Consider the following 26,819-nt stretch of genomic DNA (forward strand, 5'->3'; position numbering starts at 1 on the left):
GTCGAGGATCGGAGCCATGATGTGCTCGCCATCGAAGTGTCCAAATGATTAGATGGTCGTGGACCGCAACAAGAATGACAGGAAGATTCTCGTCAAAGAAGCCATCATCAAGGGTAATTCATCGCCAAAGTCTGGCAGCGCGGACGGTTGGAAGTCGTCTTCATCCTTGGTCAGCATGTCAGGATCACTCTCAGTGTCTGACGTAAATGTCTCTGGCGCAGATGCAGTCTCATTATCGGCGTCGGTGGCCGTAGGGTTGTCAATGTCTAATAACCCGCTTTTTGATCAAGACGACATGTGTATCGGTACAGGGTTGTCATAGTATGTATTTCCATAGTAATCACTATCAGTTAGCGTATGCAAATAGTCATCGCCTATGCACGTATATCAATAAACAACAATTAAGTGTGTATGTAACGACAATGTAAGCATGTAATCATCCTAGTCTTCTCAAGACTATCCTACCCAGTCTCTCAGGCTAAACTCCCTAGTCTCTCAGACTAACTCCCTGGTCTCTAAGACCAAATTTCCTTAATCCCTGGTCTCTAAGACCAAATTTCCTTAATCCCTGGTCTCTAAGACCAAATTCCTGGTCTCTAAGACCAATCCTCCCTCAGTCTCGGAGATTGATCTTCCCTCAGTCTCTAAGACTGATCCTCCCCCAGTCTCTAAGACTGAATTATAAATATAAGTTTTGGAATGTGTAGTTGTGCCTTTTGTTTGTAAAAATGTTTGTTCCCTGGATCTGGACTTTCAGTGTATGCAATGTAAAAAGTGTTTGAAAACATTTTCGTGAGAGCCCTAGTGATCATAGTCTAGACTAGAGAAAGAATCCTAGTTCGCTATGATCGAGGCTCTGATACCAAGCTGTCACACCCTGGCTTTTGCGGAAGTGTGGGTTTATTTGGTGTGACTTCTTAATACCATAGCAACAATCACAACAATGCTATATGATAAAAATATATGATGTTCATCCATTAAATAGTTTAGATAAATGCATAACATATTGTCTTAAAACATCAACCACAAAATGCATTATAAAACATTACTTGTTGAAAACGAGTTCGTAAGACTCAACGAAAGACTACCAACAAAACAAGGATAAGAGACATGCAACTCGTCTAGGAAGGAGTTGCACTTCCCAAACCCTACAACTCTGGATGACATCCTTATTAAGTACGCAACTTGTCTAACATGCAACACTTGCCAGATCCAATTAATTCCCTGAAATACATGTAATTTGAAAAATCAACATAAAGTTGAGCGAGTTCATGTGTAAGTGAGTATGTAAAAACCTTTGTAATATGTCTGTGTGTATAAACCGTTTATTATGTCTGTATGTAAAATAGTCCCTGGTATGTAGCAATAAGGAAAAACTGACCACCATTGGGTTGCAAAGCCAATAGTATGTGTGAATGATGCAGGAAGACTCAAACCTAGCAAATTTGTCTCCGGTATGAAGACATAGTCACCAGCCCCATGGGTGTGGGCTCGCTACACCCAAATAGATCTATCACTCATGTCCCGTGGTCCTACAATGAGGATTAATGGCCTTAAGTGTTGTGCCCACCACTCACATGATCGCGTAATAAAACCCTCCTTAAGCTAACCATACGATATAAATAAATGTCTGTAAATGTCTGTAAAAGTCTGTAAATGTCTGTAAAAGTCTGTAAATGTCTGTAAATGTCTGTAAAAGTCTGTAAATGTCTGTAATAATTGTAACATGTATTTCACCCCCGAAGTATAAAACTGAAAACAGTTAAGAGAAAAGGGGGACATGAACTCACAGTAGTGCGTCTTGAATCGAATCTCAACTCTGTCCGCTACACGACAACCTACAACGTACTAATGTCTATTAGACGAACGGGTCATGCCTTGGCTTAGAGTTTAGTGTTTTGAGTTGCGTTACTTTGGTATTATTTTGTTAAAATAATAATAATTATTTTAACTTAACTATTGTCTTTAGAAACTAGTTAGGCAACTATTTCGTATCTATATTTCTCGAATATTTTACTAAGTGTTCGGATTTTCGGAAAATTTCACCATAGTTTCCTTAGTAAATAGAGGTGTCCATGCTTAATTAGCATATCATTTTCCTTTACATATATCCCGTAGTTCATTTTCAATAATCAAATCGACCTATGGACATACAAAACATTACTTACTTTATTTCAGCTTCATTACTCAAAATCGGACTGTTTTCGAGGATTTTTATAAAATAGTTATCCTTTTCCAAAAATTCTCAAATTTTTACAGAAGGTCCTATATGTTCCAAAATTTATTATGTAAAAATATCAGACTCCAGTTCATTACCCATATTTTATAAAAAATCATTTTCCCGACTGCAATCAGATTTGTTACTTTCTGATTGCAGTTTACGGAACAATTCACTAAAAATTAACCGTGAGTCCGATTGACGAAATTCTAGTGGGAGGGTCATCCTGACAATGGTGACCAACTACTGTAAAAATTCCATAAGTCGATTTCACTCAGGTTTCAAGTTATGACTCCGAATATGACACACTTTTTCTGCAGTAAAAATGCAGCTTGAGCTGCTGTCCAAAAACAGTCCCTTAAAAATAGTAAACGGTTTCGAAAAATTATGATTCCAGTGCCATTTGTTTAGTTATTCCAAAATACACATTTTAGGCTTCAGAAAATCAGCTTTTCGATTTAAAATGGTCCCGTTACAGCCTGTTGAATTCGGCTGGAAATTCAACTCAGCTTGCTGTTTGCAAAGTAAAAGTTACTAAAAACACATAAACAAAGATCCTAACCATGGTTTATCGATGAATTGTTACTGAAAATGCGGAATTTTGTAATTAAATTGCGTTTTAGGCACTTTCCGGCACTTAAACTATCACCTAGTGACATAGTCTTATGGTCCTCACTTCCCTACACTCCATACTGGTGTAGTACTCTATCCCTGGCTCATACTGGCCTCAATATAGTGTCTGTCTATGTGCTGGCATTGTCAGCATGTGTCTGAGTTATCCGCTCACTGTGCTAACTGTGCTTTGTGCATCAGGTTGGTCACTAAGAGTCTGTATGAAATAAATGGAGTGACTGTATGTAAAGTGATGCACATGTATGTTTGTAACATATATCAGTAAGCAGTTTAAAGGGTCAGTTGTTATCAAGCACAGTCATTAAGCACATAATTAGAATTAATTAATTGTACAGTACCTGTAATTGTGAGGTTGTCACATTCTCCCTCCGTTAAGAAAATTTCGTCCTCGAAATTTGTACTACCTTAATTCCTTAGGGTTTCGTTAGGCATGTATGTATATGAATAGTACCGAGGTAGAAAATTACCAAATCGAATCAAACCTTATTCACATTAAGTGAGTCCAAGAATATATATATATATATAACACTACGAATCCAATGGTTAAAAGGTATGTGTTTTTATCATTTGGTGTCGAGGGTACAAGACGTATCGACGTATAGTCTAGTGTAATCCAGTTAACAGGGGTTCCACAAAAGAGGAGTCTTGTCCATTAGGATACTTAGATAGTCGGTCACAATATGCCAACGAGTTTTCACAACCGTAGCATCAGCTATATGAACTCAAAATCAATAACCCAAAAGTAGTAGTAAAGTGATCTGTAAATCTCCCGACTAAATGAACGGAAATGTTTAGTGTGTTGGCACTCTTAAGTTTCGTAGGTACACCGAATGGAATACAAGCGAACTTTGGTGTATCACGGTCGTGATTCGTAGTTGCATCAGAAATGTTTAAATGACAAGTCAACAAAAGTATATGTAGTTTTGGGTGAAACAGTTGACCATGATTAGCACAAGATAATGACACCACAGGGTGTCGTAATGACGAGATTCAACAATGGTGATGACTAAACATGTTTACCGTGCCTGAACTCAAATGAAAGTATACAAAGACAACCCGAAGGTTTAATTTACACAATGTCGTAACGTTACCAATTGAATATGGAATATCAAAGAGCCACTATTTTTGATCGAAAGTGAAAGGTATTAAGTACCGCAAGGTATTCGATTGACAGTAAAAGTATCGTTAGGAGGTACACTGGTATGAAACGAATCTACGTACCTTTGCCTTAACACACAACCGTGTTGAGGCTGCTTTAATTGTGATAAAGGAGACGGATTTAGAGCAATTAAATAATTAAAATCCGTGTATGGAATGAGAAACCAACTTAGCGCAAGCTCAATTATGTGAAAATGTCACCTCAAGGTGTCGAAGTCAATCAAACGATTTAGTGGAGTTGTAGATCAACTGAATCTACTACGACTCGTAATGAAGGAATCTTTGCAACAATGTTTGAACATGACGCTCCCAATACATCATATGACGTCTTAAACCGAATATGCGAAATGGATAAGTTCAAGCAATTGAACTTAGTTTCAACGTAACTCGACAATAAACGTATGCACCAATAAGGGAAATCTCAGCATGGTTACAAAAATAAACCATGAATGTAAATCAAAATAAAAAGAAGTTTCAAAAGAGTGTGTTGACTTGATAGCAAAAGAGTCAACCGTTACAATAATGTAGGCCATTTGAATCACAACCCAGTAGTTAGATTTAGCAACATAATATTCGAGTTTCAATGAAGCGCTTGAAATGAAACCGCACGCGTAGCAAAAGATGCATGCGTAATATGTGAGCTTTCAAGTAATGACACAATGAGTGTTTGCTAAAATGGAGAAACGACCAAACATTCGAAGCAAAAGAGTGTTTGCTCTCAGCGAAGAAAATCAACGTGATGCAACTACCATTAAGGGGAGTAGAGATGCAAACATCTACTCACTAGAAGCAAAAGTGACGGTTTCAACGAAAGAAATTTAAGTACTTTCTATTTTATTAACTGAAATGGCATGTATGTCAGGTTAATGGTGTTCGATCGAGTTAACAAGTATGGTTTCTAAGTAGCGACCTCTACAAGTTTGGACCTGGGTTCCCAGGGGTCCTAAGCATATGTTTTCTAGATCCTCAAGGTTTCGTATTCTGTGTAACTCGGTTTTGTGCATTAAGTAGGAAACACCATCTTGTGTGCGTCTAAAAACAAGTTATCGTCCCACGATTTCCCCGGTATACTTTCTTCCTGAATTCATCGCTAACGACACTCGATCGTCAATCAGTCGTGTAATAGTAGTTGGATCCTCACAGTTAGTTAAGTAAGAAATTCGTTAATTCTCAGCAAGAGTTACTGACTCTTGTGGGCTAGCTCGTTCGGCTCTTGATAGTTGATGCCTATTTGAAAATTTACGTCCTCCTTCTAGATGAGCAGAATTTGGGTTACCCCAAAGGGAATTTTGGCCTGTTATCTTCCTTCTTTATCAACTTCTGAGGTTACACTGCCAATTCTTGCATCTCCGAAGGTGTAAGTCGCTCAAGTGCATCGACTACACGCGCAACGCCTGGAATCAAATCGATGCGAAGATTCGCCTTGTCATCGAGGGGATAATTCTGGCAAGTCTTCAGGGAAGACTTCAGGATATTTCCTTATCACAGGAAGATCTTCGAGTTTTGGTTCTTCGGCTCCCTTGTCCCCGACATGAGCCAAGAAACAACACATCCTTTACGCAACAACTTTTGTGCCTCCCCGCAATTGGTATTTTGTAGGGGCATATCCTGCTTCATGAGCCACGGTCTTTTCTTCGTTTGCCATTGTGATGCGGTTATCAATCTCCGCTCGAACACTCGGCAGTTGATCCATACCAATTACCTTGTCGAAGCTTTCCAACTCAGCTGGCAGTAGATCAAGCGTAAATTCACGCTCTCCGGGTTCTGTAATTAAATTGCGTTTTAGGCACTTTCCGGCACTTAAACTATCACCTAGTGACATAGTCTTATGGTCCTCACTTCCCTACACTCCATACTGGTGTAGTACTCTATCCCTGGCTCATATTGGCCTCAATATAGTGTCTGTCTATGTGCTGGCACTGTCAGCATGTGTCTGAGTTATTCGCTCACTGTGCTAACTGTGCTTTGTGCATCAGGTTGGTCACTAAGAGTCTGTATGAAATAAATGGAGTGACTGTATGTAAAGTGATGCACATGTATGTTTGTAACATTAATCAGTAAGCAGTTTAAATGGTCAGTTGTTATCAAGCACAATCATTAAGCACATAATTAGAATTAATTAATTGTACAGTACCTGTAATTGTGAGGGTTGTCACAAATTATCAAAGAATGACACGTGTCCAAAAACGATTTTTATTTATTAGTATACTAGGTTAGAACCCCGTGTAATACACGGGTTGAATAAATGTAATTTCATATACTAGATAATAAAATAATTTGTATATTAAATAATAAGTTCAATCTTTAAAAAAACTCGTGTAGGGTTGAATAAATCTAATTTTATATATCAGATAATATCGAAAGTTATATACAATTTGATTAAAAATCAAGTAATAAAATCGACATAATATTTTTTTAATTAATGAAAAGAAAAATGAATAATATATTAATACAAAGTTTGGGTTTCGTGATTAATAATTTGGTTTATTTAAAAGATATCTTAAATTAACAATTTAAATTTGATGAGAATATTTTATTGGAAATGTATAAGAATTCTATTCTATATTTTAAATAGAGAAACCAAATTTTTAAAATTATTTGGTGATTAATGACCGACTTTTAATAATAACTTACATAATAAATATAAAAGAAAATATTTTTCTTATCATGAAATCACCTTTACAGATGAGTTTTAATTAATAGATTTAAGATAAAAAAATTTGCAGATCTTTTCAGCATTATTGACAACACTCACACTTGACATCAAATTGTATTTGAAACAAAGAATAAATGCACAATGTTTTTGTTTTATTAAAATAATTTACTTGTATCACAAGGCAGGCAAAGATTAGATTAAATAGAAAATCAAAATTATTTGAATATGATGCGGTGATATAAATTTAGTTGTAATTTTTAATTCTTAAAATTAGATAATTTAAAGGAATTTCGTATGTAATATATTAAAGAGTAAACTGCAATTTTACCCCTTGAGGTTAGGGGTCATTGGCATGTCTACCCCCCTAAGGAAATAATTGCATTTTTACCCCCACTGTTTGGGGTTATGTCGCATGTTTACCTCCCTGACCATTTCAACGTTATTGTTACCGTTAGTTTGTATGGAAAAGTCGAAACTACCCTTCATCTTCCCCATTAGAAGCTTGAACCCTGCCCTAAACGTTATTCTTCTTCAATCGACCCCCAATCCAAGCTTCAATCCCTCAATTCACTGCCCTCAATCCCTCTAATCACTGCCCTGAACATGTCTTCATCTTCGTCGCCTGTGCTTCGATTCAAGGGCAAAACTCAATATTCAGACATCATATGTCCATGTGGTGCGAAAACAGTGGTGAAACAATCAGAATCGACAGCTAATCCTGGTCATTGGTATATTCGATGTGTAAGTTTCTTCTGTTTTATGCTTATTGAAACTTAACTTTGTTGGAAAGTCTTGCTTATGATGTCCGATAATAGGTTGGAGGATGTGGATTCCTAAGATGGGCTGACAAAGGTGAAGACCAGGGATGTCCAGTTTGCCGAGAGGTAATGCCTGGTTTAATTGATGAGCTGGCTAAGTGCAAAGAACAGTTGGCTCGGTACAAGAATAGAGATGTGTTGAAACTGAAGATGTACTTTGTGATTACTTGGGTCTTGATTGTTCTACTGTTTTTGGTTAAGTAGTTTAATGTGGATAAATTGGATTTGGTTGTGTACTTTGACTGCTTGTAATTATACTTTTTCATGCAATGGTCTTTTTCAAGTTCTTATATGTTTGTTTTGGTAGCCTGCTTGTAATTCTGTAGGTATGCCTGACAAAGAGAATGATAAAGTTGAGAATGAGAAAGATGTTGGTAAGGATGAAGACGTCGTTGCAGCCGAAGAACCAGACAGTTATGTCTACTTTGAGGATCAAGAGTCTGAGATACTCAGACCTTACATGGAGCAAGAAACTGATTATGAAAAGATATTCGGAGATCTGACAAAGGATTAATGACCCTGAAGTGCTGGAACATGCATGGGATTACACATATTGGGATGAAGAAGATGATTGGTACTTTGACCCATATGAAGGGGAGCATGGTTCTGATTCGGATTGGTCTTGTTTGGATGATTGTCACTGGAAATAGGCTAGATGTGTTTGGTTGTAAGTTTGTATTTTGGACCTCTTATTTGTAGTAAATGTTGCAATGTAATCGAATCACTTTCCGCCAAAATTGTATTTGAACACATTATTTGTACTAAAGCAGCCATGACATTTGTAAACCTTTGTACTAAAGCAACCATGACAACAAACCAAACCAAACAAAATGCAGCCATGCAGCCATGACAACAAACCAAACCAAACAAAATGCAACCATATTGTCTTGAGCAAACATTGTAAACCAAAATGCAACCATATTGTCTTGAACAAACTTGACAAACCAAACATAAAGGTACAAACCAAACATTGTCTTGAACAAAGTTGACAAACCTAACATAGTCTTGAACAAATAAACAAATAAACATAATTTAAAGTTACAAACCAAACATTGTCTTGAACGAACTTGACAAACAAACAAACATACTCTAAACTTACAAACCATCCATCACTCATCAAGATTGTAAACTGGTGCACTTTGAGTGGCAGTATGTGATTCCTGTGAAGCAGTGGATTGTTCAGCTCCTTGTCCTTTGCAGCTCCTGACATTGAGACCCATGTTCCCACATTTACCACACTTGATGCTAGTTCCCTTTCTGGTCATTTTACCTCCTTTGTCGAACTCCTACTCAAGCTCTTTTTCACCAAATTCCTTCTTTCTTTTCTTCTTAGGCCTTCCAACTTGTCTATGATGCTTTGGTGGGATGAGTGTTGTTGGACACTCTGAAGGAGTCCACATCTCCGGCCCGTTGATTGGCTCTATCACATTGTGATAAACTTTCTTCCATGTTGACAGCCAATACACTTCATCCCACTCTTCTGGTATGCCAGCATCAATGCTATTCCTTGACATATCCCATATGGCTGCAACTGCATGTTTGCAAGGCATCCCTGTCAAATCCCACTTCCTGCATGCACAAGTTTTATGTTTAACATTCACAACACACTGTGATCTCGGACCTGTTACTTGAAGCACTCTTGTTTCTCCTCCTTATCTTCCTGGCAACCTTATCTCTAAGGCTTGAATTGTCATCAGACCCACTTTCAAAATCCTCCAGGTCAACAGGCACATGACCTTCTTCGCTTCTGTCATCATCATGATCCCCATCACTTGAACCATCCAGTTCTTCCCTAGTAAAATCAACATTAGCCCTGAACCTCTGCATATCCACCTCTATTTCATAAACCAAATTATCTTCCTCAACATACTCATAATCAGGATCACTTCCTTCACTCTCTTCCTCGTCTTCATTCATACTATGATTCTGATTATTTATTGTAAATGATGCGGGAACAATTGCTTTACATGCCCCTACAGGACCTTCACTTGTATTTTCCAATATTGTTGACCTTCGGTGTTCAACATACATGTCTATCATGTGGACTTCTTGACGCACATGATCAAAGATAGGCTCTAAGTCAACATCACATTTTAATGTCCTAAGACCAAAATCCAACGAACAGTACGGTTCCTTGTAATGAATGCAGATAAACAAACCATCATTGTATCCTAATTTCTTAACCATCTCCTCTAAAACATCAGTATTCAACACTCTAAAATCTACATGATCAATGTAGTTCATCTTCCCACCAACGTATTTCCTATTTGGGTTTTCTACAAAATTACCTCCATGGTGAAATTTAATGGTAAATTGAGATTGGGTTTCTTCTGTAAACACACATCAACAACAAATTAACACAGAAAAAAGTTAAATTTTTACCTAATTCAGACCCTGTGAGCTTGCATGTCACTTACGGTACATTTCAGCCGGTTCGAAATACTGATCTTCAGCTCGTACCTTCCACAATCGAAGATCCATGCTCGTAACAGACTTCTAATCTGTTGTAATTGTTGAAGAATGCCTGATCGCCGGTGCGGAGCTCTTCAATTTCGAGTTAGGTTAAGTTCAGGGTTTCAAAGTGATGAAAGGGTGATTAAATGAGGTTGCAGGTCAACAGAAAACGCTAACATCTAACGGAAACGCTAACAAAAGCGAATTTACCTATTTGCCCTTTGACCATTAACAGAAAACGCTAACATCTAACGGAAACTTGGCCCGGGGGGTAAACATGCGACATAACCCCAAACAGTGGGGGGTAAAAATGCAATTATTTCCTTAGAGGGGTAGACATGCCAATGACCCCTAACCTCAGGGGGTAAAATTGCAGTTTACTTTATATTAAACCTTCGTCTTTAATCAAAATTATTATGTTTATTTGAATTTAATAAATTAAATAGGGATAATGGAGAAAAAAATATTTTAGGCAAAAAAACAAAAAATAGATAGCTCCAACGAATGACACGTATCCTTCATATGTTTCTTTTATTATATCGTATACTAGGTTAGGACCCGCGTGTACACGCGGTTTAACAAAAGAAAATAGTCATGGAAAAGAATTGAGATGAAATGATTTTTTTAATATTAACAAATTATTGTTTAGAATACGTAGGAAATTTTCTAAGAATTAAAATAATAATTTAAATTTCACTAAAGATCTCCTTATACACCACATTGGTTGTCTTATTTGTAACATTTTCATGCTCATCTAATATAAGTAACTTCATACCAGCTCGGCTTTTTACTCTTGACAATGCGACATAAAGTTGACCATGTGTGAAAACGGGATATTTCAAATACAATCCAACCCTTGATAGAGACTGTCCTTGACTTTTGTTTATTGTCATTGCAAAACATACACATAATGGGAATTGACGTCGTTGAAACTTGACAGGGATTTTTTTGTCAGATGGTATCAAAGTGATTCGTGGAATATATGTTTTCGTACCGATGTTTCCTCCGGATATAATTTCAGCTTCAATAACACGTTTTGCAAGTTTGGTAATCCGTAATCTAGTACCGTTGCATAAGCCATTTTGTTGATCAATGTTACGCAGCAACATTACTGGGACGCCAACTTTAAGTACTAATCGATGATTAGGCAATCCTGATATTTTAAGACCATTTAGAACGTCAGGTGAGTATAAATTTTCGTGTGTTGGATTCTTAGCCTTGTCAGTTTGACATATGCTATCAGCGCTCAAATACTCAATTTCATCTCCTGGAAACAGTGCAAGCAATCTTTCATTAATTTCATGTACCACTTCATTTGTTGGTGCAAGTATGGCTCTTTCTGCGAAATAATCTTTATCTTTATACAATTGAAGGAGAGAAGGGTATACAAAGTCAATTAAACTCGACATAGGATCTACCGAGTTTTTTATTAGTAGGTCTTCAGGAATTTCTATGGTCATATGACAGTCATCGGTATCACCAATGTTTCCCTCACCCAAATCTAGAAGCCACTTTGCAAAAGATTTGGTCTGTTCTGTTTCTGATGTGTTATTCCCTATCGTTAACCTCATGTTTTTTGTTAGTGTTAGGACTTTGCATGTCCTCCAAATGTAGGATGAAGTGATGGAAGCATTTACAATTTCGCGTCTACTACCATTAGGAACAACCGGAAGGATTTGTCTAAAATCACCACCTAAAACCATAACTTTACCTCCGAAAGGCATTTCTGAATTAAGTGAATCATCTGATTTGAAGATGTCTTTCATTGTTCGGTCCAGTGCCTCGAACGCATGTTTGTGAATCATTGGAGCTTCATCCCAAATGATCAATTTTGTTTGTTTTAGTAGATCAGCAACCTCCCCATCTGGTTTGATGTGACACATTGATTCTTCGGTAAGATTTAAAGGAATATGAAACCTAGAATGTGCTGTCCTACCACCAGATAACAACAGAGATGCAATTCCACTTGATGCTACGTTTAATACAATTTGGCCTTTAGATCTGATAGCCGAGGACAATGTCTTCCACAAAAAGGTTTTACCAGTACCTCCATAACCGTAAACAAAGAATAAACCTCCTTTGTTTTCATCAACGGCACGAGTTATCTCATCAAATATTAATCGTTGTTCAGATGTTAAAGTAATTAGATGAGTATTAAATTCTGCACCAACAACACTTACATCATATGATAGCTCATCTGTTATTAAACGATTGTCTGCTGAGGCTATGGATTGACTATCAGGATAAGGCATAGAAGGAAACCTTCGTAGGGTAGAGTTATTCCGAAGTAAGTAATTCTCTATTTCCAGCAACGTTAGATTCTTTATTTGTTCTTCAGGAAGAGATAAGCCTATTATATTAATTATTATAAGTGTATTAGTTAGCATAGTATAATAAAGAGGTGAATTTATAAAAATTGTATTTACATAATGTAAAGTTATAGTTAATATTAAAGATTTATTTATGATAATATTAAACATGAAATGTGATACCTTCAATTCCTGTTTGCTTCTCACGCGTATGTAAGATGCCATCTGCAAGGTATTCCCATGTATTTTCCCACACGTGTTCAGGTCTAGATAAGGTATTAGACGACAACATGGTAGCAAATAGATTGCGAAGATAGTATCCTGAACCTGTATAGTAAGCCTCCTTAATAGCTTCGATATATTCCCTATCGTCATCTAAAAGGCCTAGAGCGTAGCATGCGTCTCTAAATGTAGGGAAGACTTGTCCGTTTACTGTTCTTATTTCTTCAAATGATTTAGGACCTCTTACCTTATTAAGAAGGATTCTTAAAAAATAAGCGTCGCCCATAGATGGATTAACACAATGAATACGTCCAATGGGTTTGCCTATTTTTCGTGTTGTCCATGTTCTATCCTGAGAATTCCATACAAATTTAGTTGGGAATTCAACATAAGTAAGGGTACGTGCCAACTCATTGTTTTTGTTAACTTCCATCCAGGACAAAAACATCGTAGACGAAATTGATGGTTTGTTAAGAATGTTTTCTAGCTCATCATCAGGACCGTATATAACATTTTGCTGGTCTGGTAGATGAAAAGGAAGCCTGATTACCGAAGGATACCTATAATGAATATCAAATGCAAAAATGCGCCACGAAGCTTCACATGCCGAGAGATATCTACAGTCATAATGCTTTTTGATTTCGTCTTTCCCATTTTGTCGGTGACCTTCTTCATCATTTTGTATAACAGCAACTTCTGTCCTATCGGGACCTTTGTTAATGTATTTGAACAGGTATTTAATTGAAGCGGCCTGGTTACACCATTCGACATTAATGTGTGCTTGATAACGTCTCAAAAGTGTTTTGTTGTATGGGACTACACTTCTGTTGTCAAGCTGAACATCTGATTTCTCAACAAATAACCCGGAATCTGTTCGTTTATATATTGGATAACCTTTGGAATCTAATGTAGTTTGATCACAGAATTTCTTAGGAAATTTCTTTGAACACTTACCTTCGAACATACATGGACAATTGAGATTTGCAAGACCACAAGGTCCATGAATCATGTAGTCACTGACAAGCGTATACAACTCTGGGTCTACATTTTTGTCAGGTATTTCAGCTGAGATAAAGTTATCAACATGCTCAACCGAAGGTAGCTTATTATCATCTTGTAAGAACAAACAGATATGAGCGTGGGGTAGGCCTCTTTTTTGAAACTCTATTGTATAAATCACTGCAATACAATTGGTGATATAAATAATAGTTTAACATGTAGTAATTTATATTTATATAACTCTAATAAAATTAAAAATACTAAAATAAAGTTGAATAATTTGAAGCTTAGTGATTATTACCTGCCGAAGACTTCCCAAATAATGACTTTTCTCGCAAGTCTTTTATGATTGAGTCCAGCTTAATTTTGAACAGTCGGCATAAAATGTCTGGTCTATCTTCGGGATTAATGTTCTTATCCTTTAGAAATCTTTTAATCTCTGGCCATTTAGGATTGCACGTGATTGTAATGAAAAAATCAGGATAGCCAAACCATTTACAAATAGCCATTGCGTCATAATAGTTTTCCCTCATGTAACGTGAACCACCAGTAAAGGAAGACGGTAGTATTACACGTTTTCCAACATTTGACATATCTTCATTTCCATTTTGTCGCAAGTTATTAAGGTTCTCATATGACTCGGATCTTAGATTTTTTTGTTGGAAGCGTATGTAAAATAGCCGCTCACTTTCAACCATTGTATAGATGTCAACTAAGAACTGTTGCAAAAGTCGTCTGGCGTTTAAAATTAGAGAGAATTGATTGTCTCTATCTTGAATACGATATGCAAAATATTCCCTCATTGAACATTTAGAATCTTTTTTCTTTTTTGATGATCTTCCTTCTCTGTGAAGAATATCAATCCGATAACCGTCTTCTCCAAAAGGAAATAGCAATGGATATTGAAGCGCGATATAGGATGGATGAAGCTCACTTATACGTTGTAAACCATCTTTTTTTGAATCTACAACAACATCTCGGTTGTCTAGTGCATCTTCAATATCTCCAACTATAAGTGCAGCAACTTCAGAAGATGTTGGTAAGTTGTATGTACGTCCATCTTTAGTCCTTTTTGACTTTAGGCGTAATTTAAGGTCAACATGAGGATTGTCAAGAAAGCGATCTCTCACACGCCTATATGTTTTGACCAGCTGATTATTTGAATCTAACATCACCTTTAAGTATTCTATGATTTCAGTGTCAAGGGAATCAAAAGATGCTGAAGACACTTTCTTTGAGTTACTGTAAATAAATTTTAAAAAAGTATTAATTAAACTAACTGTTGGAAGAACATAAAAGTATTTATAAGTAATAAACAAATATCAATAAGGTTTTGAGGGATACCTGAATATGTTCTTTCTATTAGAGACTTCGTTATTAGTGTCATATATATAGAGCTGGGCAAATTTTGGTTGGTCACCTTGTTTAGGAAGAAGACTTCCTAATGTATGATAATTTTCACCACTAATTCTATATATGAACGGAGCATTTCCTTTATTAATCTTTGAATCAACTTTCCCACCCATTGAAGTAAAAGAAAACATAGAGTTGTAACGTCGAATATTTTGTAAAAAATGCTTGCTTTTTGCGTCTAAATTTTTGAAAAGATTCTGATATTCCAGACCTGTTTCTTTAAATTCTGGAAGATGTACCTTCCCATAACCACAACAAAGCATGTAAGTTGTTTTGCCAGCAAAATCTCTTCCTTTTCCTGCTTCACACGCCCACAGTTTGGCATTACATACTTCACATATAACTAATTGATCCCCATGATCTAAATAATCTGTTAAATTATTAATACAAATTAACAAACAAATGTAAGGATTATAATTAAAATAAATGAAGTATAGTAATTGGAATTAGATTAAGTGTTGTAGTAGATATTTACATTTAGATACTCCTTTATATGGATCTTGTGCATCTGATGTCAAGTCATTCATTGGCAAAGGAGATAGAGATTGTGCGTTACTCAATAACGTATGTTTACCTTTGGATAACTTCCTTAAAGTTGAGGTCGTAGATGTAATGATATTTGAACATATAGTATATCGTTGACTTTTGGATGACGGGGTTGAGTTGTTATTATTATAATTAGATAGACCTGGAACAATCAAACTTAAGATGTCAGAAGATAATATTATAGCTTAATGTATAGCTTTTAGGAGTAAAGTAGAATATATCATACCAGATGTGGAAGTACTGAAGGGACTTGTATGATTTATATTTATATAAACATTATGCAAGCTGGTAGTTTTATTGGTAAATGGTGTTGCTAGTGTTGTATTTTGTAGGTCATACGTATGGGATTTTGTTGAATTTGATGATGATATCTTGTTAGAATTTGTTGATTCACGTATCACATTGGATCTACGACTATCCAACACCATCTTTCTAAATTTACGCCTCTCTTTAAATTTACGCCTTTCTTCGGCGTTGGTATAAGCATTATCGGAGGGAATAACTTATAAAAAAAATCATTACAAAAGTTAGAATTAGTAAAATTTTAAAAAAGTATACATGTATATAAGGTAATATATATGGATAATAGAAGACTTACAATTCGATATTTCTGCGTTGGTAGGTTTTGTGGAAGAAGAATGAATTTGAGTATATGTTCTTTTTGACATTTCCTTGTATAATCAGAATGTAAAATAATAAGATTGTATGCTATGTAAGTAGTTACAACTTGTACCACTTCTAAATGTTTGAATAAAGAATCTAAATAGAGTCTATTGACTATTATGCAATGTGCAGGGGAAGATAAAAAGAAGAAGTTATATACCTGGATGTAGATGAACAGTTAAATAACTGTTAAATTAGATGTCCTTGATGTGAAACTATTCTTTGTGTGTGATTGTGGAAACAGGAGTTATGGAGTTATGAATGGTGGGTGAGATTATGGGATGTGTTTGAAATCTTATATAACTTATGGATTTTGTTAGCACAATTTATTGTTATAAAGATTTTTTAAGTTTATCAAGAAGTGTAGAGATAAGTTTTTTTTTATTCTTAGCATGTACCTTTGATAGTTGTTAGTATTTGGATAAGTTGTAGTTAAAAGATTACCGTTTGTGGATTAAAATTTTAAATTACTTATGATATTAAGTTATGAATTAATTTAATAGTTTTAAAATTATCGTAGTATGTGGTAAGTAATTTTTGTATATTAAATATTAAATTAAAATCTATTTGAAATCATGAATGTTATATTAAAAAAGGAAGTAATTTCAAATTACCGTAGTATGTGGTAAGTATTTTTCGTATATTAAATATTAAAATCTATTTGAAATCATGAATGTTATATTAAAAAGGAATCAATTTAGGATTTATAATATTTCAGATTACCACATCTGATAGAAAGTTGAGGTATTTGATTTGTGATGTGATTTGTTTTCTATTTGATTTTTTTTCTTTTTTTGATAAGTAGTTATAATGTATTGGGTGAGATTATGGGATGTGTTTGAAATCTTATATTTCTTATGGATTTTGTTAACACAATTTATTGTTGTAAAGTTTTTTTTTATGTTTATCAAGAAGTGTAGAGATAAGTTTTTTTATACTTTGGATTTACCTTTGATAGTTGCAAGTATTTAGGTAAGTTGTAGTTGAAAAATCATCGTAGTATGTGGATTAAAATTTGAAATTACTTACGATATTAAGTTATGAATTAATTTAATAGTTTTAATATGTGGGAAGTATTTTTTGTATATTAAATATTAAAATCTATTTGAAGTCATGAATGTTATATTAAAAAAGGATTCAATTTAAGCATCAAACGTAGGATTTAAATGATTCATATATGTATAGATTTTATATATACAAATTAATTAACTTAATTTATATTAAAACATTTATTCATTTATGTATAGATATGATAAGCCAATGTTAAATAAATGAGTAAACAATTATTAAAATATTCAAAATCAGACCATAAAAATCCCAACATAAAATTCTGTAGTTTCGTTTGAGAATAAAATAATAAGAACATGGTAAAAAACCGAAATCTTTGAACTCAAAAGCAGTTAGACTACTTTTCAAGTTTAGGGATCAAAAGTTTGTCTTTCATTTGAGCCTTGATGTCTTCTTTGGTTTCAATTTTTCGACTTTTTGTTGAAGAAACTGAATAGGAGTTGTCTAGATCGTTAGAATCTTCTAGGGTGCGTTTCAGATCACAAGGACTCTTTCTACTCTCATAATTCTTGGGCAGTGGTGTTGAATCATCTACAGCATAAGATTTTGAATCCTAAAATATAAAGGTAAACAAAAACGAAATAAATAACTAATAGTAATTATTTAAATCTTGTATAGTAGGATAGGTTATCTATATTATATAACCTTGACACCAGCATCACTTTGTGACGATGAGACAGTGGTGGGGAGAATCATTGAGTCAAACTCTTCAAACTGCAACATTAAAATTAAGGTTAAAACAAATTTTAGCGGCCTAATATTAAATTTGTATGTAACATACCGGGACAACATCAAACTTCTTTTCAAGTTTTGCTATTATTGCCGGATCATCCACTAACTTATTGATCGAAAATCCATCAACCTTGTTGTCCACATTATATTTTTTAACATGAATTTTAAATGCATACTTTTTGTTGATGAAAGCATTGAATTCAGCAGGTATGGTTTTTTCATCATCCGAAACCTGAAAGAATATTAAAATATAACAGACATTCAAACGATGCTAAAAAGTTGAAATAGTATTTTAAAGAAATTACCTGTAAATATTTGTCAACCAACTGTTTGGCAGATAAACCCCAAAGTTTGACTGTGTCACGGTCAAATAGTGTAAGATTTACAATTCCAGTGCAATCTTCTACTTGTATTGAAACTTTGTACCTAAAATCGAAAATTATTTTTTGTACAAATTTAATAGCATAGCAAGTTAGCGGATATGTCATTGTAGTTGAATAATAAGATACATATAATAATTGTATATGTTGATTGAATACATGTGAACTGCAGGGACAACATCTCTTTTGCATTTCTTATTAGTACATACTAACACTTCTTTTGGGTCAACATCATCACTTCCATTATCATCTTCTGGGAATTGCAAACTTGGGGAAGCTTTGCAATTACAACTTTCACAACCAAGATAATACCATTCACTATCTTTGTCTACAGCCATCACAGTACCAACAACAATAACATGCATAACCTGCAAAACGTATGTGCATATGTAACCACTAAACCTTATTTAGAATATCCATATTGGGAAACTAAATGTTTGATATGGGCGTAATTTAAATATTGAACATGCCTGAGCTATTTCCCTAATCTGACGAATGGTGCTGAAAGTAGTGTTATGTAAGAACTCGTCTTCATTAGATGTGACCCCAGACTGGCCGATAGAACGATGAGTCGATGTTGTAACAGAAGCTTTCCCAATGTAACTGTTAAAGGTTAGGTATATGATGTAAGAAATGTGTAATCAACAATACTCAGGTTATGGAAATCGGTCTTTTATCACAAAACATACGGATTTACCTTCTTTTGAAATTAACAATCTCTTCATTGCGTTCATTGATGAACAACTTAGTAATGTAGTACGCATTTGCGACATTGATGGTGCCTAATATAAAATATATAGTAAGTTAGTATCATAACTAAATATAAAAAGTTAAATCTATAGAAAATGACAAACCTTTGTAGTCATGGACGCTACCAAACTGAACAATAAGTACAATATGTTCTTCTTCCTTATTTTTGGAGATGTACTCTTGCATTTGATCGCAATATTCCTCCCACAACGTCAGCTTTAGAGCAATACCCCTGAAATTGTTATTAAGTTAGCGAAAAATAATAAATACAATTTGAAGAAAATTATTAGAAAACGATATTAAAGGAGAACAAACTCCAAATCTCTCAATATTAAGTCCATCTTGTAGGATTGTTTGCCATATCGTGTTGTTGTATCCTCCCTTGCAAACCATTCCTCGACGTACCCAATAAAGTCTACAATGAAAGAAAAGATAAGTTCTAACATTAAAACTAAAACATAATTTAACTGGTATATTATGAGTTTGTTTAGTTTAGGAAACGTACCAGTTCGAAATTCTGAAGAAACTCCACCATTTTTAATAGACTTAAATGTTGAAAACTCAAAGCCATGTGTTGGTCCTATAAAGTTGTTACACTTTCGAATGGTTGTTTCCAAATTGAAAGTTAACACATATTTGGTATCAAAATGTTTAAACTTCTGGTTATTTTTATCAAAGCGGGGTTTAAAAACGGTATAGCATTCATTTTGTTGTAAAATTTTTTCATGTTTTTTAAAGTCATTACTCCACACAGTGGCCTGCATTTTGGTTCCCTGACATTATAAGTCAAAATAATGTATGTCAAAAAAAGCTAAAACATGATTAAGTAAAGACATATTAACTAATTAAAGTTGTAAAAGTTAATACCTTTTCGTCCATGAGCACCATATCAATAGCCCATGTCTCACCAGCCTTTTTGGGATTTGATCTCTTCCATAGCCTAACCACTTTTACCTTTATTGTAAAAGCTCTTGTTTTGCCGTCAATATCGTTCAAATAGATGATATTTTTCCCTTCCATGGTTCTGTGAAAGAATATATAATAGTGAATAGTGAAAACGATATAAATGAAGTGCGGAAAACAAATTAATGTGATGGAAAAAATATACCTTTGTTATGTCTCTGATTGTTCTGAATGATGATTAATGGGGTGCAGCACCTTTGTTATGTCTCTGATTGTTAATGGGGTGCGGTATTTATAACATAAAAAGGTATAAATAGATAATGATTTTTATGTTTTTGAATTATTATCAACTATAATTCAGAAATAGATAACTATTATATAAGTTAAAACTTAATTGTTTACGTAAGTTAAATACTTATTTGGTATTTTTTGAATTGCTGTTTAGTAAGGAAACTTTAATTCACAAATAGATATAGATTCTAGAATTTTTAAATTATCATTTAGTGAAGAATATGATCATTAATATTTAAGATAAGATTAAGATTAATAACTTAAAATTTTATCTATAGATAAAAGCTACGGACGTAAAGAGAAATATTAAAATATTTGCTAAATGGATAAACTATTCCTCATTATTAAATATTAAATGGGTAAGATGATTGTATTATAAATTATTTTCACCGATGTAAATTAAAATAAGTGAATATTATATTGCAACTATATATATCTCATATGGAGGCTGTCGAAGGTGTGGTGGGGGAAGCATATGTTGGTTTTCTCACCCCCTACACCACAAAATGGTATTAATTATTGTTTTTTTATTAAATGTAATTTTTTTTCTCAGATGTAAGTATTAATACAGTTTTCTTGTTCTTAAATGTAATTTTACTATTTAGTTACATATTTAAGTAATAAGAAAAATAATACAAAAAAAATTGTTAAATATTATTTATTAATCAATTATCGATTATTAATTATTGTTTGGAGCTCTACCACTATGATTTTAGTGAGTTTAAATACATTTTATCCAATGATTGTAATTATTATATGCAAACACTAATTGAGATTGGTATCATCTATGGAAAAAATTCTTATACGGAAATTATTCAAGAAGCTATACATATATTTGAATTATCATTTTTATCAAAATAACCCTTTAAGGTTGAACAATTATATTTGTTTGGGTTTGGTTGGCGCAATGAGAATAGGGCCATTAGTGAATGACAATCAAAACATAACAGGCATAAATGAAATTACTCAACAGTCACATACATGTTATAATTTTTTATTTTTTACTTGTTTATACATATCTAATGGTTTGTTTTTTGTTATGAATTGGGCTTTTGGATTGGGCTTATTGGACATCTTGTGGAAGCGGTTTACTGGACATCTCGTGGAAGCTGTTTGGGCTTTGCACATATCATCTCAAAACACTAAATCACTCTAAAACCTTTAGTTGGTTCTGCAAACTTCCTAACGATCAGATGTAAATGAAGAGTTTTATGTCCCATACCTTCAACGCGAGTCAATCGACAGTCTGGTTATAAACTTTCAAACTTGTCCCTTACATTTTTAAGTTCAAGCGTATTCAGGTGGAAATGCTGTATAGGAAACACAAAAGACAGAACGTTTAATCTATACATATATCAACTAAATCATCAAAAGGGAATGACCATTGCAAAGAATGTAGTACTTGCCTTTTCGACTCAGACCTCGTTTGTTGAATGTCACGACCGAGTTGAATTGTGAGATACCTTTTCGACTCAGACCTCGTTTGGTGAATGTCACTCCCGAGCTGAATTGTGAGGTGGGTACGGTTGAGGATTCGAAGTGGTGGCTTCAAAAGAGGCAGAATTAGAGTTATATAATGATGACTATTTATATATACATACACTTGCAAAATTACAATGACAATAGATCAGAAGCATAACACACATGCCCAACAATAGTTCAGAAGCATAACACGCATGCCCAAATACCGAAACATACCTTTTTTGTTCCGATAGCTTTTGTTGCAGCAGTATTTTTGGCCATATGAAAGATATGTGGGAACCAATCGCGTAGCGTTTCTCCTTCTATCCAAGTGAGATTTTAACAAACCCTAACCTAAATAATCAATGATTCAGGCAAAGATATGTGGGAACCAGGAAAAAATGAGATTTTATTTCAACATCATAAACCCCCAAATTATTCATCTCATCTCACGCAACAATATCATAATATTATCAATAAATACTCAAATCAGCAATACAAAGAAATCATCATTTCCACCAACAAACCCTAACCTAAATAATCAATGATTCAGGCAAAGAGGAAAAGTGTACCTTTGATTTTGGAAGATGTTGAAGGAAACGATTACAATGATTCAGGCAAAGATAGAAAACCAAGGAGTTCAAGATCAAAACTTGATATCTAATGGGAGGCGAATAGATGTTGGGAGGAGAGATGAACGTACTGGGGAAAACCTAGGGTTAGAACTAAGGGTCAGAGAAAATTAGGAAATAAGAATATATAGGATCCGTATGATTATCGGGTTTACCCAAATCCAAACACGTGAAGTAATTGTGGAGCAGGGGAATTGCGCCAAAACCAAATACCTTCTTTTGAAATTAACAATCTCTTCATTGCGTTCATTGATGAACAACTTAGTAATGTAGTACGCATTTGCGACATTGATGGTGCCTAATATAAAATATATAGTAAGTTAGTATCATAACTAAATATAAAAAGTTAAATCTATAGAAAATGACAAACCTTTGTAGTCATGGACGCTACCAAACTGAACAATAAGTACAATATGTTCTTCTTCCTTATTTTTGGAGATGTACTCTTGCATTTGATCGCAATATTCCTCCCACAACGTCAGCTTTAGAGCAATACCCCTGAAATTGTTATTAAGTTAGCGAAAAATAATAAATACAATTTGAAGAAAATTATTAGAAAACGATATTAAAGGAGAACAAACTCCAAATCTCTCAATATTAAGTCCATCTTGTAGGATTGTTTGCCATATCGTGTTGTTGTATCCTCCCTTGCAAACCATTCCTCGACGTACCCAATAAAGTCTACAATGAAAGAAAAGATAAGTTCTAACATTAAAACTAAAACATAATTTAACTGGTATATTATGAGTTTGTTTAGTTTAGGAAACGTACCAGTTCGAAATTCTGAAGAAACTCCACCATTTTTAATAGACTTAAATGTTGAAAACTCAAAGCCATGTGTTGGTCCTATAAAGTTGTTACACTTTCGAATGGTTGTTTCCAAATTGAAAGTTAACACATATTTGGTATCAAAATGTTTAAACTTCTGGTTATTTTTATCAAAGCGGGGTTTAAAAACGGTATAGCATTCATTTTGTTGTAAAATTTTTTCATGTTTTTTAAAGTCATTACTCCACACAGTGGCCTGCATTTTGGTTCCCTGACATTATAAGTCAAAATAATGTATGTCAAAAAAAGCTAAAACATGATTAAGTAAAGACATATTAACTAATTAAAGTTGTAAAAGTTAATACCTTTTCGTCCATGAGCACCATATCAATAGCCCATGTCTCACCAGCCTTTTTGGGATTTGATCTCTTCCATAGCCTAACCACTTTTACCTTTATTGTAAAAGCTCTTGTTTTGCCGTCAATATCGTTCAAATAGATGATATTTTTCCCTTCCATGGTTCTGTGAAAGAATATATAATAGTGAATAGTGAAAACGATATAAATGAAGTGCGGAAAACAAATTAATGTGATGGAAAAAATATACCTTTGTTATGTCTCTGATTGTTCTGAATGATGATTAATGGGGTGCAGCACCTTTGTTATGTCTCTGATTGTTAATGGGGTGCGGTATTTATAACATAAAAAGGTATAAATAGATAATGATTTTTATGTTTTTGAATTATTATCAACTATAATTCAGAAATAGATAACTATTATATAAGTTAAAACTTAATTGTTTACGTAAGTTAAATACTTATTTGGTATTTTTTGAATTGCTGTTTAGTAAGGAAACTTTAATTCACAAATAGATATAGATTCTAGAATTTTTAAATTATCATTTAGTGAAGAATATGATCATTAATATTTAAGATAAGATTAAGATTAATAACTTAAAATTTTATCTATAGATAAAAGCTACGGACGTAAAGAGAAATATTAAAATATTTGCTAAATGGATAAACTATTCCTCATTATTAAATATTAAATGGGTAAGATGATTGTATTATAAATTATTTTCACCGATGTAAATTAAAATAAGTGAATATTATATTGCAACTATATATATCTCATATGGAGGCTGTCGAAGGTGTGGTGGGGGAAGCATATGTTGGTTTTCTCACCCCCTACACCACAAAATGGTATTAATTATTGTTTTTTTATTAAATGTAATTTTTTTTCTCAGATGTAAGTATTAATACAGTTTTCTTGTTCTTAAATGTAATTTTACTATTTAGTTACATATTTAAGTAATAAGAAAAATAATACAAAAAAAATTGTTAAATATTATTTATTAATCAATTATCGATTATTAATTATTGTTTGGAGCTCTACCACTATGATTTTAGTGAGTTTAAATACATTTTATCCAATGATTGTAATTATTATATGCAAACACTAATTGAGATTGGTATCATCTATGGAAAAAATTCTTATACGGAAATTATTCAAGAAGCTATACATATATTTGAATTATCATTTTTATCAAAATAACCCTTTAAGGTTGAACAATTATATTTGTTTGGGTTTGGTTGGCGCAATGAGAATAGGGCCATTAGTGAATGACAATCAAAACATAACAGGCATAAATGAAATTACTCAACAGTCACATACATGTTATAATTTTTTATTTTTTACTTGTTTATACATATCTAATGGTTTGTTTTTTGTTATGAATTGGGCTTTTGGATTGGGCTTATTGGACATCTTGTGGAAGCGGTTTACTGGACATCTCGTGGAAGCTGTTTGGGCTTTGCACATATCATCTCAAAACACTAAATCACTCTAAAACCTTTAGTTGGTTCTGCAAACTTCCTAACGATCAGATGTAAATGAAGAGTTTTATGTCCCATACCTTCAACGCGAGTCAATCGACAGTCTGGTTATAAACTTTCAAACTTGTCCCTTACATTTTTAAGTTCAAGCGTATTCAGGTGGAAATGCTGTATAGGAAACACAAAAGACAGAACGTTTAATCTATACATATATCAACTAAATCATCAAAAGGGAATGACCATTGCAAAGAATGTAGTACTTGCCTTTTCGACTCAGACCTCGTTTGTTGAATGTCACGACCGAGTTGAATTGTGAGATACCTTTTCGACTCAGACCTCGTTTGGTGAATGTCACTCCCGAGCTGAATTGTGAGGTGGGTACGGTTGAGGATTCGAAGTGGTGGCTTCAAAAGAGGCAGAATTAGAGTTATATAATGATGACTATTTATATATACATACACTTGCAAAATTACAATGACAATAGATCAGAAGCATAACACACATGCCCAACAATAGTTCAGAAGCATAACACGCATGCCCAAATACCGAAACATACCTTTTTTGTTCCGATAGCTTTTGTTGCAGCAGTATTTTTGGCCATATGAAAGATATGTGGGAACCAATCGCGTAGCGTTTCTCCTTCTATCCAAGTGAGATTTTAACAAACCCTAACCTAAATAATCAATGATTCAGGCAAAGATATGTGGGAACCAGGAAAAAATGAGATTTTATTTCAACATCATAAACCCCCAAATTATTCATCTCATCTCACGCAACAATATCATAATATTATCAATAAATACTCAAATCAGCAATACAAAGAAATCATCATTTCCACCAACAAACCCTAACCTAAATAATCAATGATTCAGGCAAAGAGGAAAAGTGTACCTTTGATTTTGGAAGATGTTGAAGGAAACGATTACAATGATTCAGGCAAAGATAGAAAACCAAGGAGTTCAAGATCAAAACTTGATATCTAATGGGAGGCGAATAGATGTTGGGAGGAGAGATGAACGTACTGGGGAAAACCTAGGGTTAGAACTAAGGGTCAGAGAAAATTAGGAAATAAGAATATATAGGATCCGTATGATTATCGGGTTTACCCAAATCCAAACACGTGAAGTAATTGTGGAGCAGGGGAATTGCGCCAAAACCAAAGAAACAATACCTTGATCAGTTGCCACGTGTCCACATTTAATTTACTTTATTATATGTATAGATGTAAGAAGAGACTTAAACCTAGATCAACTTTTTGTTTATGTATTTGTTATACATTCCGTATAAGATAAAGATTGTATAAAATAACCTTTAAAAGTAGACAAAAAGTTAACCCATTCACTAAAATTAGATAACAATCAATTTTTGTTTGCATAGGTTTAATATGGTTTTGTTCCATAACTTTTTTAATACCATAAAAAGGGTTTTTATAAGTTATCTATCTTTTGAGTTCCCGACTCTATCACTATTCATGTTTACTTTCGTATAAAAGTCCTTTAGCCTTGTATACTTTCTTTCGTAAACCTTTTTCCTTTAAATGTTTTTTTAGTGCTAAATGAGTTCTTGAGTACAACTCAATTTTTTCGAGTTCTACAATAAATAAATTTACGTAACAAAAGTTTTGTGTGTGTGTGTGGGGTGTGTAGGGTTGGGGGTTATAGACAAAGGACGACTGTATACAAATGTTAAATAATAGACAAAAATAATTAAAATAAACTTTGGGCCGTCTAGATTATTGGCCTAGATCCGTAACCTATTTTTCACATTTATATGAAACTAGTAACTAGTAATTGTATTCGCCTTTCGCAACGGGGATAGTATTTCTTTAGTTTAAATATGGTGGTTAATTGTCGAATCGAATAGTAATAACATGTAAAGGTATGCTTACGTATAGACATAGCACTCGTTGTT

The 26,819-nt window shown here is 33.8% G+C and overlaps 2 protein-coding genes across 5 annotated transcripts; both read right to left on the bottom strand.

Annotated features, from left to right (window-relative positions):
• Window positions 1-10,623: 10,623 nt before the first annotated feature.
• On the bottom strand, window positions 10,624-16,094 carry LOC110944818. The gene is made up of 8 exons (XM_035974254.1): window positions 16,025-16,094; window positions 15,821-15,928; window positions 15,356-15,568; window positions 14,812-15,250; window positions 13,769-14,709; window positions 13,423-13,647; window positions 12,430-13,338; window positions 10,624-12,287 (listed from the first exon to the last, which is right to left on the bottom strand). The coding sequence occupies exons 1-8, from the start codon at window positions 16,092-16,094 to the stop codon at window positions 10,624-10,626; spliced, it is 4,569 nt and encodes a 1,522-aa protein (XP_035830147.1).
• A 1,258-nt stretch (window positions 16,095-17,352) lies between these two features.
• Window positions 17,353-26,132, bottom strand: LOC110865565 (replication protein A 70 kDa DNA-binding subunit E). Of its 4 annotated transcripts, XM_022114858.2 has the most exons (17): window positions 26,015-26,132; window positions 25,800-25,929; window positions 25,465-25,581; window positions 25,230-25,312; window positions 24,989-25,076; window positions 23,681-23,743; window positions 23,440-23,596; window positions 23,078-23,345; window positions 22,888-22,987; window positions 22,677-22,804; window positions 22,520-22,604; window positions 18,740-18,872; window positions 18,429-18,637; window positions 18,195-18,315; window positions 17,939-18,121; window positions 17,803-17,871; window positions 17,353-17,710 (listed from the first exon to the last, which is right to left on the bottom strand). In XM_022114858.2, the coding sequence occupies exons 7-17, from the start codon at window positions 23,590-23,592 to the stop codon at window positions 17,495-17,497; spliced, it is 1,665 nt and encodes a 554-aa protein (XP_021970550.1). In that variant the 5' UTR covers window positions 23,593-23,596; window positions 23,681-23,743; window positions 24,989-25,076; window positions 25,230-25,312; window positions 25,465-25,581; window positions 25,800-25,929; window positions 26,015-26,132; the 3' UTR covers window positions 17,353-17,494. The 4 variants fall into 4 exon arrangements, with proteins under 4 accessions (XP_021970550.1, XP_035829898.1, XP_021970553.1 ...); XM_035974005.1 differs by lacking the exons at window positions 22,520-22,604; window positions 22,677-22,804; window positions 22,888-22,987; ... (6 more) ...; window positions 25,800-25,929; window positions 26,015-26,132 and adding exons at window positions 18,967-19,051; window positions 19,124-19,251; window positions 19,335-19,434; ... (5 more) ...; window positions 21,912-22,028; window positions 22,247-22,516; XM_022114861.2 differs by lacking the exons at window positions 24,989-25,076; window positions 25,230-25,312; window positions 25,465-25,581; window positions 25,800-25,929; window positions 26,015-26,132 and having other exon boundaries at window positions 23,731-23,749.
• Between the last annotated feature and the right edge of the window lie 687 nt (window positions 26,133-26,819).

Source organism: Helianthus annuus, chromosome 6 (genome assembly GCF_002127325.2).
Source record: "Helianthus annuus cultivar XRQ/B chromosome 6, HanXRQr2.0-SUNRISE, whole genome shotgun sequence".
NCBI lineage: Eukaryota > Viridiplantae > Streptophyta > Magnoliopsida > Asterales > Asteraceae > Helianthus > Helianthus annuus.

Bases quoted from the DNA above. Each gene is read 5' to 3' on its own strand.
- LOC110944818 (XM_035974254.1), bottom strand. From the start codon at position 16,094: ATGTCAAAAAGAACATATACTCAAATTCATTCTTCTTCCACAAAACCT. The intron at 15,251-15,355 runs GTAAATATCTAC...ATAATTTAACAG, and splicing joins ATATAAAGGAGTATCTAAAT to ATTATTTAGATCATGGGGAT. The intron at 14,710-14,811 runs GTATCCCTCAAA...ATTTATTTACAG, and splicing joins AATAGAAAGAACATATTCAG to TAACTCAAAGAAAGTGTCTT.
- LOC110865565 (XM_022114858.2), bottom strand. From the start codon at position 23,592: ATGGAAGGGAAAAATATCATCTATTTGAACGATATTGACGGCAAAACA. The intron at 22,988-23,077 runs GTACGTTTCCTA...CTTTCATTGTAG, and splicing joins TTCTTCAGAATTTCGAACTG to ACTTTATTGGGTACGTCGAG. The intron at 18,873-22,519 runs GTATTTGGTTTT...AACCTTTAACAG, and splicing joins ATTGTTAATTTCAAAAGAAG to TTACATTGGGAAAGCTTCTG.